The sequence below is a fragment of the Pollachius pollachius genome (assembly GCF_949987615.1).
Source record: "Pollachius pollachius genome assembly, chromosome: 19".
In the NCBI taxonomy this organism is placed as follows: domain Eukaryota; kingdom Metazoa; phylum Chordata; class Actinopteri; order Gadiformes; family Gadidae; genus Pollachius; species Pollachius pollachius.
Genome location: NC_136952.1, coordinates 17,996,230 through 18,013,507, shown reverse-complemented (window position 1 = coordinate 18,013,507; position 17,278 = coordinate 17,996,230). Strand labels below are relative to the sequence as shown.

Below are 17,278 nucleotides of genomic sequence, written 5' to 3'. Positions count from 1 at the left end.
ATTGGCAGAAACTATTTGATGACCGACTGTCAATATGTCCTTAGTGCTGTTATTGTGCCATGACTCAGCCGTAGGATTTCTTTCTTCTTCCCTTAATTATATCTCACATTTAAACACAAACCTGTTTTGTTACATTTTTGATCAATTATACATCCGTTACTAGTAGAGCCCTGAAGAGTGAAGAGGAGCAGAGCCTACAGAGCAGAACAGGAGATAGTTGGACCTGAGTGTGTAAAGAGTTCAGTGAACAGGAGACGGTTGAAGCTGAGTGTGGGAAGAGTTCAGTGCTTAAAGAGTTTATCCAACAGTTTTGACGATGGCATCATGGGCACTAGGGCTCCTGCTATTGGCCTTTGCGTGGAATGGGAAAGGTATGTTTAGATACTGTACTGGGTTAATGTTCTGAATTTGATGATTGAGTCACAGTTTACTTTGGTTTTGAATCATTGCAGTAATTTCAACAAATTAAATTGAAATAGAACAGAAATATGCCTGTCTATGTTTGTATGAATATATAAAAAACAGTGTTCTTCTTTGTGTTTGTCTACCAGAAATCCAGGCACAGGGTGAGTGAAATTGTGTTTTTTGTCTTACAAAATACATGAAGTATCCTAAACACTTAAAGAGACAATCAAGAGCATAGCAGCAAAGTACTCTCTTTCACCCCCGTGTCACATGCTCAGAGGAAGGAAAAGTTGATTCTAGAGACAGACATATATTACATTGAATGTATTACAGTCTACAGAAGAGGATTCGGGCCATATGTGATTATTTTGGAGTCCTGACTTGAATCTCAGTATTCTGACTTCAAACTCAGAATTCTGATTTTAAACTCAGAATTAGGACTATAATCTCAGATTTCTTACTTTAAAGTCTGGATAAAAAGAGTTCTTACTTCAAAGTCAGAATTCTGACTTTAATCTCAGAATTCTCACTTTATTCTCAGAATTCTGACTAAAGAGTCAGAAGTCAAACTAAATTCACATGTGTCCCTAATCCCCTTCCGTACATTCACACCCAATTAAAAGATAAAGATTCACTGAGGCTGCAAATTGGCACTGGTGGCTCTCTCAGAGGAGTTGTTTTTGCTTTACTTCTGAGTAACCTAAGTGTTCTTAATCTGATTTGCTAATGTAAGAGAATTAAACTGGAAACCTATAAAATGTTGGTCAGAAATGCAGAATATAATACCTGTGTTGGGTCGCATAAATGTCTGTGGCAACAGGGAAGGATACATGATGAGGAGTACACAGCAGGCCGTTACTGGAACCACTTACTTGGTTCTTTAATTATAGCATTAAAATCAAATTATTATATGGAGGTTTGAGCATAATGTTTTTATGTTGTCAAGCAGAAATGATGTCGATAGTTCCACCAGTTGTTTTGAATGTTAGATTTGTAGCGCATTGATTGGGAAAGGCAGGGCAGTCCCATTGGAAAAACACCCTTGGAACCCTATTCACTAACCAGAACCAACAAGTTCCACAGTGCTCTGGTATCCCCTTCAACATCGACGTCATGCCCAACGTGGTGGTCTGTTTCGCCAGATTGTGGAATGGCTCCCCTCAACATTAAGGTGGTGGGGGGCGTGACCTCAGCCCAAGGGAGCTGGCCCTGGCTGGCCAGCCTGCACATCGGCAGCGCCACCGTCGCCAGGTTCCACACGTGCGGAGGCACCCTCCTCAACCAGCAGTGGGTGCTGACCGCCGCCCACTGCATACAGTCGTAAGCTGCCACCGCCCAGAGGCACCTATGCATCATGGTTTACTTCTGTGATACACTGCTTCCCGATCTTATCCCGACCATAACCGATTCAACACCCTGATTTGAACCCTCCACCACCTCTAACTGAATGCGGGAATTTATAGCTGCTCTGCGGATTGAGGTTTGAGAGCTGGAAAGACACGCCTCCTCCTCATCACCGAAACTAAGCCATCTCTAACCTAATCCTAAGGTTAACCATCACTTACCTTATCCAAAATGAAACCTTCTCTAACCTAATCCTAAACTTAACCATCTCTACCCTTATCCTGAGTTTAACCATCTTTAACCTAACCCTAAACTTAGGTTAGGTTACATCTCTAACCTATCCTTAAACATAACCATGTCTAACCTAAAACCTAAGCCTAAGCATCAGACGTAACCCTCCCTTATGTAATCCTCTCGTCCCCCACCAGGATGACGGTGAGCGACTACACCGTGTTCCTTGGCCGGCAGACCCAGCAGGGCCCAAACCCCAATGAGGTGCAGCGCAGCGTGCTTCAGATCTTCATCCACCCCAGCTACGACGTCAGCCCCGTGAACGGCAGCGACCTGGCCCTCCTGCGCCTCAACGGTGCCGTCCAGTACAGCGACTACATCAGACCCGTCTGCCTCGCAGATAGTGTCAGCACTTTCAATGACACTTCCTGTTATTTGACGGGCTGGGGCAAACAGACACAAGCTGGTAAGATAAGAGTCAAAGCAAAGTTCGATTGGTTCCTCTTTTGTTAAAACCTTTCGAGTGACACATTTTTGGGAGGGTTGGTTATGTGAACAGAAAGGAATTATTAGGCTGAGGACTAATACAAATAAGATATAATTAGTTGCTGACAACATTTAGAAACCACACAATTGCTATAGTAGCATGTTATGGATGGCTGAGGGCAGGGTAGTGATTATCCACTACACCACCTAACCACTAAAGTACCAAGGTGTTCAACTGGGGTCCGAAAGGATCTGGGTTCAAACCCACAGCTAAGAACTGAGATGCCCTCACTGAGATCACCCCTTCCTTCTGCTAAATGATGTGCATCTCATTCATGGGTAGTGACTAAATGGTCATTCATTTAATGCCCATACAAAACAAGGAAGCTTTGTCTTTGCTGAAAGATGACAATCCCCATTCCTTTCATCTCTGGCAAATTACTGACCAATCTGCCACCATGTAAAGACTGAAATTAAAACTCAGCACACTAGCTTTCTAATAGCAGGGGCAGGGTATTTACTAGCTAGTGTCATGTTGTTTGAATCCCAGCCTGAAGCTTCTTGGTTGGAATCTTAGACTGTATAAAATAGGGTCAAACCCCAATGCCCGTAGTCTACCCCCATCAAGAGGCCTCATGGGAACAGACTACCCTACTCTCTCCCGATGGCCACCACATAAATGGTTAGAATTGCACACTACACATTTGCATGTGAAATAGTGTGTCTTCCAACGGGCATCAAGGTCACCTATGATCAGGAAGAAGGGGTCAAGATGGATCTGGGGAAGATGAACATACTAATACAATACTTATACTAATACCTAGGAGATACCAGACAGTTTGACTAACCATCAATGGAAACACGCTGGACTACATGTCACACAACTACAGAAACAAACTACACACTGTACACACTACAGAAACATGCTACACACTGTAAGCACTGCGGAAACACACTAAACACTATACACACTGCAGAAAAACACTACACACTGTACACACTGCAGAAAAACACTACACACTGTACACACTGCAGAAAAACACTACACACTGTACACACTGCAGAAAAAAACGACACACTGTACATACTGCAGAAACACACTACACACTGTACAGACTGCAGAAAAACACTACACACTGTACACACTGCAGAAAAAAACTACACACTGTACACACAACAGACTGTACACACTGTTCATCCTATATTCTAAACACTACACACTATACACACTGCAGAAACACACTACACACTGTACATACTGCAGAAACACACTACACACTGTACACACTGCAGAAACACACTACATACTGTACACACTACACACTGTACACACTGCAGAAACACACTACACACTGTACAGACTGCAGAAAAACACTACACACTATACACACTGCGGAAACACACTTCACACTTTACACACTACATATTACACACTGTACACACTACACACTGCAGGGAAATACCGCCCAACTGGTCAAACGTTCATGAACCCCTGTGATGCTGATGCATTGTCTGCAACGTAAAATGGGTTTGGAATCGGGCTGAATTTGAGTGGTACACACTGCTCAAATTCCATTGTTTGCATATCTATACAAACATATATATATATATATACATATTTATATATATAATATACCATAGCACTTTAAGTAAGCATATTACCATAGTACTAGATGTCTAGATGGCTCCTAACCTTTTGTGCTGGTAGATGACCCCCTAATCACAAGACACTCAGACCACCACCAGAAGACCCTGTAGCATGCTAGATGGGCCCCACATGGAGCGTACCAAATCCACTCAGACCCCCACCAGAAGACCCTGTAGCATGCTAGATGGGCCCCACATGGAGCGTACCAAACCAGCCACTCAGACCCCCACCAGAAGACCCTGTAGCAGGGTAGATGGGCCCCACATGGAGCGTACCAAACCAGCCACTCAGACCACCACCAGAAGACCCTGTAGCAGGGTAGATGGGCCCCACATGGAGCGTACCAAACCAGCCACTCAGACCACCACCAGAAGACCCTGTAGCAGGGTAGATGGGCCCCACATGGAGCGTACCAAACCAGCCACTCAGACCCCCACCAGAAGACCCTGTAGCAGGGTAGATGGGCCCCACATGGAGCGTACCAAACCAGCCACTCAGACCACCACCAGAAGACCCTGTAGCAGGGTAGATGGGCCCCACATGGAGCGTACCAAACCAGCCACTCAGACCACCACCAGAAGACCCTGTAGCAGGGTAGATGGGCCCCACATGGAGCGTACCAAACCAGCCACTCAGACCCCCACCAGAAGACCCTGTAGCAGGGTAGATGGGCCCCACATGGAGCGTACCAAACCAGCCACTCAGACCACCACCAGAAGACTCTGTAGCAGGGTAGATGGGCCCCACAAGGAGCGTACCAAACCGGCCACTCAGACCACCACCAGAAGACCCTGTAGCAGGGTAGATGGGCCCCACATGGAGCGTACCAAACCAGCCACTCAGACCACCACCAGAAGACCCTGTAGCAGGGTAGATGGGCCCCACAAGGAGCGTACCAAACCAGCCACTCAGACCACCACCAGAAGACCCTGTAGCAGGCTAGATGGGCCCCACATGGAGCGTACCAAACCAGCCACTCAGACCCCCACCAGAAGACCCTGTAGCAGGGTAGATGGGCCCCACAAGGAGCGTACCAAACCGGCCACTCAGACCACCACCAGAAGACCCTGCAGCAGGGTAGATGGGCCCCACATGGAGCGTACCAAACCAGCCAAACGGGTTTCATATTCCTCTGTCTCTTCCTCCACAGCCAGCGCCGTCTCCAACGTGATTCAGCAGACACTGGTTCCCGTGGTGTCCCGGGCACAGTGCCAGAGCCACTTCCCCAGCGTGAACATCAGCGCAGCCATGCTCTGCGCCGGAGAGCCGGGCAAGGGCATTTGCCAGGTGAGCCACTGTTAGACCCACTGAGAAGCCTTGGGAAGTGGTCCAGTACCGTTAGTCATGTCTATGAAGGACCGGCAGTCTGTTAGTAGACCTCCAGGAGAGAAATCTTTACATCAGAAATGTGCCACTCGATTTCTCCACCAATATCAAGCCCATGGATCATGTTGGGTCTATAAGTATTACGATAAAAGTATTAAATAAGATTATATTCAATTGAATATAAAAAATGGATACAAGATTACATACGAGAACCATCAGAGAACAGATAAAACACAAGGTGTCAAACGGAATCATAGAAGACTAAACATCCATCATGTAAGCCATGGCTGCAGCAATCCACAGTGTTGTCAAAATACCACCATTCAACATGCTCAGTGGCCTTGCTCCTAACCTCTTTATTGCTTGTTTATTTATCTTGATGTTACATCGGCCTTAAGCAGAAACTTAAACCAAAGAAAAAGAGCCTCCTTTAGCATTCCATGTCTTTCCTATTGCCTGCTCAGGTCAACACTAAAGGCAGCATTGAGATAATTCTCTCTCTCTCTCTCTCTCTCTCTCTCTCTCTCTCTCTCTCTCTCTCTCTCTCTCTCTCTCGACAAAAATTCACAAAGAAACAGGAAGTAGACCACAAAACAGGATGTTACCATTTTTCTCACTCACTTTGGTACATTCCCTTGACATTTGCAAAACAGTAAGTGCATTACTCAAAGCATTACTCTGAAGTTCCTGTCTGTTGGGTCACAAATTCTTCTTCTCTCGCAGCCTCACTCCTCTTCCTCTTTTTCTTCTCTCTGGCTGTTGACTCCATCCAATTCCTTGTCCTTCCATTGTCAGACATTGTAACATTGCGTTGTGTTCCAGCTATATGCTTGCCAGTTGATGGTTCATGAGATGCACCTTTGAGCTATTTCAGTAAACTGGTTGATCGTTGGTTGATCTAACCCTTCACACATTTCCGTTCATTTGAGAAAGTCAAGATTCACCTGGGAGAAATGTATCAATTCAGGACAGATTTAGAAAAAAAGTCTAATGCAATTTTGTATAAATATGCTTGACATATTATGACAACTTATTCAACCATTTTGAATGTAAAGTCTTATGCAATGAGCTAATACCTGAATTCTGTGGGGGGTGAGACTATTCGACAGTGACCAATTATAAAACATTTTGAACAACATGACATAAGCAATTGATAATGTAGGAAAAAGCTGAGAATTGTACATAATCATTTGCATGAATATACCAAGCAAGTGACACAATGATGGGAAAATTGAACAAGTAGTTTTGCGATTTTCCATTCTGATCTGGGAAATGTAAAAAAGCTACTGAGAAAAACTGTAAAATACAACTTTTTCTACTGCATTTTTTATTAATAATTTATTATTTTGAGGGGGAAAAATAGGGTTTTGATTGAATGTTTTTCCTTCTATTTGTTAGTTAGGATTCACATAATATCTTTGATGTTTGATTTGTATCCCTTGTCCACTCAGCATAGGTATATAATTAAGTGCATTCAATTAACATTCTCTTCCCATCTATTCTCTCTCTCTCTCTCTCTCTCTCTCTCTCTCTCTCCAGGGGGATTCTGGGAGTCCCCTCATCTGTAAGCAGAACTCGGTGTGGATCCAGGCGGGCGTGGTCAGCTTTGGGGATATCTGTGCTAGGGGGATCCCTGACGTGTACACCCGGGTCTCTGCGCACCAGACCTGGATCAGGGACCAGGTGGCGGCGGCGGGAGGGTCGGCCGGGGTTGCCCAGATCGGCTTCTCTTCGTTCGTCTCTGGCGCCGGGGGAGCCATCAGCAGCAGCAGCAGCAGCAGCAGCAGCAGCAGCAGCTCCGCGGCGGGCCTCCGTCACGTCACGCTCTCCTCCCTGCTGCTGCTGACGGCTCTCCTGGGCTGAGGGGGCGGAGATACAGGCCAGCAGAGAGCCTACTCCTGTCGCTTCACAAGTGTGTTTCCACCTCTAAGTGGAGCGCAGGTCTTCGTTCCTCATTAGCAGCTGGCCCGTAGGCTTTGATCTTCAAGTGGCTTTGTCTATAAATACATGAAACACACCCTTATATGCTGTTCAGAAGAAGCCTCTTCTGGGGGAGGTCTTCATCAGGTGTTCTCATCCCCTCTGAGAACATCTCGTGAATTATCTTGTGTACTTTGATTTAAGCTCATCTGTTGTATTTAGAACAAATATTGTATCTTGAAATCCATGTTATTATTATCTATATCATTATTATTATTATTATTATTATTATTATTATTGCCATTTAATAAAAAAACATAATTAGCTTGCCTCGTCCTTCTAATTCCTATATTACTCTGTCTGCTGGTTGGTGGAGACTAGGTTGTGTGGCCATTGCACTTCGAATTGGATTTGTTTCTCTGCCTCGATTTGGATTAAAGCGTCAGCTACATGACGTATTATAATACACACGCTGGATTGGATACAGGGAGGACTTCAGGTCCCAAAGTGTTGTCCTCTCCTTGTAATCAGAACCTTATTTAATACACATGGACAAGATGTCAAGTCATGCCTAATGTTCTATTCTTTCCTTCATTCAGAAAACGTTTCCACCAATGACTTGTGAATAAAACAATTCACAAATCACTGTCTGATCATTGAAAGATCAAATTACGTTATTTTAAATATAGGATCTGCACCCGTAGTCTCCTCCAGTATATCCTATAGGAAGGAGAAGGAAAGTATTGTTGGAAGGGTGCTTCACTCCCAACCGAATAGGTTTTGTGTTTGAACCCAAATGTTAACTCTGCAGCCTACCCTGCGAGCATAATTGAGCAATATGTCCTAACCCCTACCTGCTCCTTAATGACCTGTCTCTGTATTCACTGTCTAACCCCTACCTGCTCCTTAATGACCTGTCTCTGTGTTCACTGTCTAACCCCTACCTGCTCCTTAACTACCTGTCTCTGTGTTCACTGTCTAACCCCTACCTGCTCCTTAATGACCTGTCTCTGTGTTCACTGTCTAACCCCTACCTGCTCCTTAATGACCTGTCTCTGTGTTCACTGTCTAACCCCTACCTGCTCCTTAATGACCTGTCTCTGTATTAACTGTCTAACCCCCACCTGCTCCTTAATGACCTGTCTCTGTATTCACTGTCTAACCCCTACCTGCTCCTTAATGACCTGTCTCTGTACTGTCTAACCCCTACCTACTCCTTAATGACCTGTCTCTGTATTCACTGTCTAACCCCTACCTGCTCCTTAATGACCTGTCTCTGTGTTCACTGTCTAACCCCTACCTGCTCCTTAATGACCTGTCTCTGTGTTCACTGTCTAACCCCTACCTGCTCCTTTATGACCTGTCTCTGTATTCACTGTCTAATCCATACCGGCTCCTTAATGACCTGTCTCTGTATTAACTGTCTAACCCCCACCTGCTCCTTAATGACCTGTCTCTGTATTCACTGTCTAACCCCTACCTGCTCCTTAATGACCTGTCTCTGTACTGTCTAACCCCTACCTACTCCTTAATGACCTGTCTCTGTATTCACTGTCTAACCCCTACCTGCTCCTTAATGACCTGTCTCTGTGTTCACTGTCTAACCCCTACCTACTCCTTAATGACCTGTCTCTGTATTCACTGTCTAACCCCTACCTGCTCCTTAATGACCTGTCTCTGTGTTCACTGTCTAACCCCTACCTGCTCCTTAATGACCTGTCTCTGTGTTCACTGTCTAACCCCTACCTGCTCCTTAATGACCTGTCTCTGTATTAACTGTCTAACCCCCACCTGCTCCTTAATGACCTGTCTCTGTATTCACTGTCTAACCCCTACCTGCTCCTTAATGACCTGTCTCTGTACTGTCTAACCCCTACCTACTCCTTAATGACCTGTCTCTGTATTCACTGTCTAACCCCTACCTGCTCCTTAATGACCTGTCTCTGTGTTCACTGTCTAACCCCTACCTACTCCTTAATGACCTGTCTCTGTGTTCACTGTCTAACCCCTACCTGCTCCTTAATGACCTGTCTCTGTGTTCACTGTCTAACCCCTACCTGCTCCTTAATGACCTGTCTCTGTGTTCACTGTCTAACCCCTACCTGCTCCTTTATGACCTGTCTCTGTATTCACTGTCTAATCCATACCGGCTCCTTAATGACCTGTCTCTGTGTTCACTGTCTAACCCTCACCTGCTCCTTAATGACCTGTCTCTGTATTCACTGTCTAACCCCCACCGGCTCCTTAATGACCTGTCCTGGCCACAATAAAATCCTCTGCTTAATGAAAACATGGTAAAAAGTACATTTAACAATTATTCATGTTGATGAACCAATCAAATTGCGCCATCTTAGGAGGTTCATGTGTAGCATATACTAAATGTGAATAAATTAAGAGGAAGAAGGCGAACAAGCACTGTTAAAGTCCTTTATTGTTCGGTACCAGGATGAACCGGCAATAACAAGTACCATGAACAGGTTCCATGAATACAAACAGTAAGGTGGGAATCATTGACTTCAAAGGTGCAGAACATGAGAGCATGGGAATAGAGATCCACTAGTAGGCGTGGTTGGCCACGAACAGGGACTCCCCGCCGGCGCTGCTGCTTCCGCTGGGCGCGTACTTACCCACGCAGGCCTTGCTGTTGGCCTGGGGAACACAACAACAACCTGAGTTAGCACGTTCCTTAAGGAACAGCTACAGCATGCTATGTTAGCATGCACAGATTTTAGCATCTTCAATTCATACACACAAACATACAAAAATAAGTAATAATGTATTAAAATCATTAATGCCACTAAAATAAAAAGCCTCGCCTCTGCAGGGAGCCTAGACTGGGTAGCCCCGCCCAATCTGCCGGCGATTTGAGTTCGCCCTGCCGAAGGGCCCGGAGAAGAGCCGTACATTTCTTTCTAATTTCGATCCGTTTTTGCGGGAGCCAATCACCAAGCTGGCTTTTCCCCCTGGCGCGCTATTGGCTGGTTTAACACAATGAGGACTGGGAAGCGACGGCAAGCAGCCAATCGCGTACAGAGTCAGTTGAACTAGGCCCGTTGATCACGCCTCTTGTGCTGTAGAAAATGACAGCAGCCTCCCCGGGCCAAAGCGCAATCTACGATGGAGCTTGGTCTGGCAGTAGCCAGGCCACAGGCAGCCACCTACCAGAGCCCTCTTGATCAGCTCCTCCTGGCAGGCCTTGCCGTTCTCCTTCTTGCCTTGCCAGGCCTTGAGTGCCGACGCCTGCAGGGCACGGCCGTAAGAGAAGGTTACGGCCCAGGGCCGGGCCAGGGGGCACTGGTTCATGGCGTTCAGGTTGATGGAGGCCTCTTCCTCACTCTGACCACCGGACAGGAAGGTGATGCCTAGGAGGAGGGGGCGGAGCTTAACGAACGCTGTATGCCTGTGTGTGTGTGTTTGTGTGAATGTGTGTGTGTGTGTGTGCGCGTGTGTGTGTGTGCGCGTGTGTGAAAACCCTAAAACAACATACATATGTATGTATATATGTTATATACATATATATATATATATATATATGTGTGTGTGTGTACGCGTGGCCTCACCAGGGACTGCTGGGGGCACGGTGCGGCGCAGGGCGGTGACGGTCGCCATGGCGATCTCCTGGTTGGTGTACTTGTGTGAGCAGGAGTGTCCGGCCGTCACCATGTTGGGCTTGAGCAGGGTTCCCTCCAGGTAGACGTGGTGGTCGGACAGGGCCTTGTACATGGCGGCCAGCACCTTCTCTGTGACATACTGGCAGCGCTTCAGGTCGTGGTCGCCGTCGGGCAGGATCTCGGGCTCCACGATGGGCACGATGCCGTGCTGGGGGAACACCGCTCGTTTAAATCTGACTCGTTCACTGATAGCACCACTAACCCCGACGCTAACATCAAACAAACACCAGGCAATGAACACACTGACGTTGGCATTGCGAACTCACAGCCGGGTTCGTGCTTTGAGGAGTGATTTAAACGCTTGACCTGTTGACAACAACTTGTTTGTCAACAGGTCCTGTTGACGCAACGACTAATGAATGAAACAAAAACAACTTCCTGTTTTTGTTTTTGAGTCCGATCCCCTTACCATCTGGCAGATACTAGCGTAGCGGGCCAGCACGTTGGCGTTCTCGACGATGGCCAGTCTGGAGGGGGTGGTGGGGGTGATCTTCAGCACACAGCGCCACTTGGCGAAGTCAGCGCCGTCCTTCTTGTACTGGGCACAGCGCTCGTACAGACCGTCAAGACCTGCGCAAGAAATGCACACTGGTACTCAGCAACACAAAATGCTGCTTATCTTTTGGGTTGTCAATGAATTCCCACGATGGGACCAGTCACATTGTTGGTATCCCAGTATGTAAATTGGAGTCAAAGTAGATTTGGATTTGTAAACATCTGTGGACAGCATTGGCCGTGTCCAAAGGAATTAGGACCGGTCTATTACTGAGTCCTGAGGGTTGAAGGTCTGGTGTCTCACCTTGGGTGGTGGTCTCGCCGTTGGTCCCGGCGAGGGGCACCACGCCCTTGTCCACCTTGATCCCGACCACCATGCCTCTGCTCTTCAGGTGTTCGGGGAAGAGCTTGCCGGCGTCGGTCTTCTGGTACATGGTCTCGTGGAAGAGGATCACGCCTCCGATGCAGGGGTCGATGCGCTCATCGGCTGTGAAGAGCAGCTGGCGGAACAGCCTCCGGTTCTCCTCGGTGTTCTCAGCATTGATGCTCTCGAAGCGCTTGGCCACGCTACCTGGGGGGACACAGGGGAACAGAAGCGGCTCACGGATGGGGTTGAAGTCATCGTTGTTCTCTCAATGACTTTACCTCCAGCTTTGCCAAACAACAATCTCTGGTAAAGTAAAGTACAGTAAACTGATCCAGTCTGGACTGGAGTGGTTGGATTAGAGCAAACTAGGCGTTAGTTGAATTAAACAACACAAGAGTGGATTAGACTGGATTTAACTGGATTTTGTTCTAGGTTTTTTGTTTACCGGTGGACTCGTCTGCGGCGAGGATTCCCTTTCCGGGAGCGACGATCCTAAGAGCGATGTCGCTAAGCTCCTTCTTCTGCTCCGGGCTGAGGAATGGGTAGGCGTGAGGCATCTTGACTCTGCTAAGGAAGAGGAGGTTGAGATTGAACCCATAGCAGATAACGACCCTGATGACTTAACCCCAACGTTGTGTTGAATCATTAAAGACCTTTATTTTGCAACGTATTAGCTACTTTACCGCCAGTCAGTTTGTTTTAGATTGCTTTGTACTCCTGCACCACATTCTTTTAAAATTAATAGTTTACTACTTGATATATCTTGCTTGAGGATACAAGGTTGATAAATATCAAAATAATCCCATGGCTTTATTTGAGTTGTTTTACTCTGGGTTAGTCCAAGATATGGAGGCTGTGAGCTTGGCAGCTGTGGATGGAACGGAGGAGCGTGCAGACGACCTTTCCTTCTGCCCTCCTCGTATCCCTGACCTTTCTGTTCCCGTCCTGACCTCAACCCCTCCCCTGATATCACAACCTAGCTCTATTTCTCTCTCTCATCCTCTCCCCTTGTATTTCCCTCTATCTCTCTCCCTCTCTCTCCCTCGCTCTCCCCCTATGTAAAGCCTGGTCATACTATTTATAGGCAGATAAATATGCAGGCATTGTCAGCTGCTGTTGGGTTTGTAGGACTTTGGAGAAAGAAGTCGTAACAATATACTTGCAGAAGAGCAGATGATAAATATAGACACAGGAAATATTGCCACTGCGGTGGAGCTGTCAACGTGACCAGTAGAGTTCTGCAAAAAGGTTTCCTGATAATGATTCTGACTTTCCAAAGAGGAAGTATGTTATTACTCAGATAACCAAGAGGCAGAAACAACTTACACAGAAGAGATTGCGATAAAGTTGTATTTGGCTTTTTCGCTCAAGAACATGGACCAACATATAAAGCCATACGAAGATATTCAAGTTTAAGTTTAATACCTTTGGGTTTTTTGAGCTTTACTTAAGCAAGTACCAAACACTATAGTGTAAAAAGACTGGTGATGTTGAAATTATAAGTTTAAAAAGTTAAGTACTGGTCCCTTTCCATATAAAATTCCACATTCAATCAGTCTGTCCTCAAAACACTGCTTTCATCCACTTGACACCGCATTATTATTACAGAATAATTCTCATGCATTGGTTGACCGATCACTATGCTAAGATATCAGAAGAAGTCAAAAACAGCAGAGCTTGTTGGCTCTTGATGAGCTGCTGATATCCTAATGAGGCCGTGTCTGAAAGTGAAATTCACAAGATCATTTACCTGTGGCTGCTTCCAAAGGAGAGCTGTGAGGAAAGGAGAAGGTTCTAGGGTTTAGTCCACGACAACGCTCTCTCTCCGCTACCCCTACTATTTATCTGTCCATTGTGACCCCTCACATTTCAACTGCCCGGCTATTAAAAGCCCAGCATGCAACAGGAGACGCCCAGTGACATTCAGCAGCTCTGGGCCAGAGTACAGAACCTTTGGAAAGGGCAAAGAGGGGTAGACCAGGTAGACGGGGACAGAGATGGGACAGAAAGGACTAACCACTAATCACTCTCTCTCTCACTTTGTCTCCAAGCGGTTTATTTTGAGGATTTAGGTGGTACTATACAATTAGGTGGTTATAAGTTAACCAAGGCTTTGCACACACACACACACACACACATACACATACACACACACACACAAACACACACAAATATAGTTTTTCATTTTTAACTGTGTATTTGTATGTATGTGTGTGTCTTCACAGTGTGTCTTCACAGTGTAGTTGATAAACATTTAATTGCACATATTAAAACTTTTTAAATCCAGATTTACACATCTATGAATACTTTTGTGTACACGATGAGCACAGACCGACTTCAGAAGAGAGTAACCAGGCATGTACAGGGTCACATATAGACGTGCGTGCTATGCATTGAAACATGCATGCATAGAACACACACACACACACACACACACACACACACACACACACACACACCACACAAATGGGATGGCCTTGCCCACTGGCTGAACATACCCTTAGAAATCCAACCCAGTGGAGCCAAGTGTGTGCAGCTGTGCAACCTTTGACTGACCTTTGGCTGACCTGTTGTGTGATTGGCCGGTGGAATCAATCTCTTCATGCGTGACACACATATCAGAGCAAATCGCCTTGGGATCAGAGGTAAAGCCCACTTTCAGACAAACCACACACACACACACACACACACACACACACACACACAAGCATGCACGCACAGACACCATACACACGCAGGCATAATAAAGATGTTTGTGCACATGCGTGTGTGTGTTTCTGTCAACACACAGAAGGCGATACACGCTTTTGTAGAAAACAAATGAACATACATTAAGTGTTCGGACCGCTGTGTTTCGGCTGTGTTTCAGCGGCTTTTTGACGCGCAAATTATTGCGCGAAGTAGGTCGTCTTGTCGTGTTCTTGAAGAAAGTAGTTCAATCGGGGTCGCTTTTAACTCACTTTATTTGTTAAAGTATGTCGGTATGGTAACTATGAAGCAAAATGAGGGAATTGTATTTAACACGCGTGGAGAGAAATACCGCAGCGCTATCTTCCAGCCCCGGGGGGCTATTATGGAAAGCCAAGGCCATAATATTGCCCTAGAATGGCGTGGTAAAAGGGCTAAACCGGCCGGTCGCCGGCCGGAATCCGTATGGAAATCGGCCGGTTTAAACGCTCTAAACCGCGGTTTAGACCCATTTAGCCACGGACATTAGCCGCTTTTGCATACCTAATAGCCGCGGCTATTAGGTATGCAAAACGAGCCCCTCCCTCTTTTTTACTTGACCACTAAGTTTGAAAGCTTTGTAACCAATCAGTGAAGGGAAATGCCAGACTAAAATAATGCACTGTCGAGAGCTGCAGTGCCTGCCATGTTACGCCGTAACATAAAGCTGTGTTGACTTTACTAGTTTCTCTGCAGTATTATACACTACAATGTATTGGCCACCACTAGCTAGTGGAAAATACATTTGTGTCTAGTACAGTGTTATATTTTTATATGTTAGGCTATATATTGAGATGGCAGTGTGCGAAATACCCGTCAATATTCGGGGATGTCCTCATCGCCAGATTGTTGCGCAACACCAAACTAAATGTTCTCAATATGCAGCAGCCTAAGCCATAACATTACAATATTTCATGGATGCAAGCCAAGACAATCAGTTTATATCTATAGCCTAAATGACAACACACACACACACACTTAAAACACACTAGTAAAGCAACACTGACATAGGAGCCTGCATTGGCTAAAGTTGTTGAAATGTACGTTATTTTATAACAGGGAGAGGCAAAGTTGTGCATTTCAATGCAAACACGACAGTAATTGGCACCATTCTTGCGCACTCAGAAGAACAATGAACTGAATAAATGCCAGGTAGGCCTATATAGCATATCGGAGACGGGCACACAATCAGTGCACTTGCAAATGAGAGCCTGCAGTATGACTGATCTTGTGACATTATTTAACCATCCATCTACAGCTAATACGATCAGACAGATACATCATTGAACACATACACAAAGCCCACAACAAGCCATACATCACCACGGCAGGTGCGCTCTCTCTCTCGCACAATCACACAATCACTCCAGCTTCTCCAACTCCAAGGCTAGGCTGTTTCACTAAGAGCACAACCAACCACAACCAACCCTGCAGTAGGCCTACCTATGCACAAAAATGCACAACAATCAGTTCTATACATTGTGTCTTTCTTTTGTTTGGCGCACATGGCTAATTTGCACACTCGCACAGGACTGGCTGGCTCCGCTTGCCAAAAAAATAGAACATAGCCTATTTGTGAATATATGTTTTGAATTCTGAATATGGACATGGTGAGCTTAAATTGTAAAACGTATCAAAAATAGATTTTTTTCATTTGCAAATCTATTTATTTAGATTCATAAATAGGCTATGTTCTATTTTTTTGGCCAGCGGAGCCAGCCAGTCCTGTGCGAGTGTGCAAATTAGCCATGTGCGCCAAACAGAAGAAAGACAATGTATAGAACTGATTGTTGTGCATAGGTAGGCCTACTGCAGGGTTAGTTGTGGTTGGTTGTGCAGCTTATGTGCTTAAAATACGTAACAATCCAGGCGCGTTTTGATACCTGTCAAATGAGCTCCTCTTGATTTTCGCAGCCAGCAAATACCATCGTTCTAAAATCAATCAACGTTAACTAAAGTCAGACCACACCAGTCAGTTAGTAGCCTGGGAACCAGATAAATCTTGCCAGCTCATGTTTTATTTACTCTACAGTGGGTCTCCCTCCCATACTCCCATTAGTATTATACATTTTTTGTTATTTATCTAGCATGAGGCGGGATAAATACGATGGCGGTGCAGAGGAGCGAGTATAGGCCTTTAACAACAACAAAGATGGCTGTCAATGATGTGGAACGGTCGGTTGATTACGCTATCGAAACTGTTGTTCCCCTTCATAAGAAAGATGCACCACAATGCACACACACACACACACAAAAACAACAACAACACACACACTCATGCACACAGCCAGATTGTTATCCACTTGAAACATTCACACACACACACCTTCCCTTTAAAGGGCTGATTTAGAGTCATCTTGATGCCTCTGGTATCGTGGTTTCGGTGTTGCGTCAAGGTTCAACTCAGAGACAGTAAACGGACACTCCCCATGGAGATTCTTCATGAAGCACCTGCCCAATCCGGGTACAATTCATTCCATATTGGTTTGGGCAGAATGGTACGGAAGCCATGCCTATAGGGTCTTATTCATACAACGTTATAGGGTAATATGGTTGCGTTAATATCACGTGGTCTAATAAGGTAATAGCGGGTCGACAGTAGCTCAGGAGGTAGAGCGGGTTGACTAATAACCGGAAGGTCGCCAGTTAGATCCCTGG

At 45.7% G+C, this 17,278-nt stretch overlaps 2 protein-coding genes across 3 annotated transcripts; one reads left to right on the top strand and one right to left on the bottom strand.

Annotated features, from left to right (window-relative positions):
- Positions 1-316: 316 nt before the first annotated feature.
- Positions 317-7,303, top strand: LOC307090748 (chymotrypsinogen A-like; the record flags this gene model as incomplete). The annotated part of the gene is made up of 5 exons (XM_079757511.1): positions 317-386; positions 1,548-1,725; positions 2,178-2,446; positions 5,265-5,401; positions 6,980-7,303. 5 exons carry the CDS (start codon positions 317-319, stop codon positions 7,301-7,303), a joined length of 978 nt encoding a protein of 325 aa, XP_079613637.1.
- A 2,497-nt stretch (positions 7,304-9,800) lies between these two features.
- LOC307090707 (fructose-bisphosphate aldolase A) lies at positions 9,801-13,703 on the bottom strand. Of its 2 annotated transcripts, none has more exons than XM_079757457.1 (7): positions 13,644-13,703; positions 12,339-12,460; positions 11,831-12,097; positions 11,441-11,601; positions 10,921-11,179; positions 10,523-10,722; positions 9,801-10,009 (listed from the first exon to the last, which is right to left on the bottom strand). In XM_079757457.1, the coding sequence occupies exons 2-7, from the start codon at positions 12,448-12,450 to the stop codon at positions 9,917-9,919; spliced, it is 1,092 nt and encodes a 363-aa protein (XP_079613583.1). In that variant the 5' UTR covers positions 12,451-12,460; positions 13,644-13,703; the 3' UTR covers positions 9,801-9,916. The 2 variants fall into 2 exon arrangements, with proteins under 2 accessions (XP_079613583.1, XP_079613584.1); XM_079757458.1 differs by having other exon boundaries at positions 12,339-12,457; positions 13,644-13,685.
- Between the last annotated feature and the right edge of the window lie 3,575 nt (positions 13,704-17,278).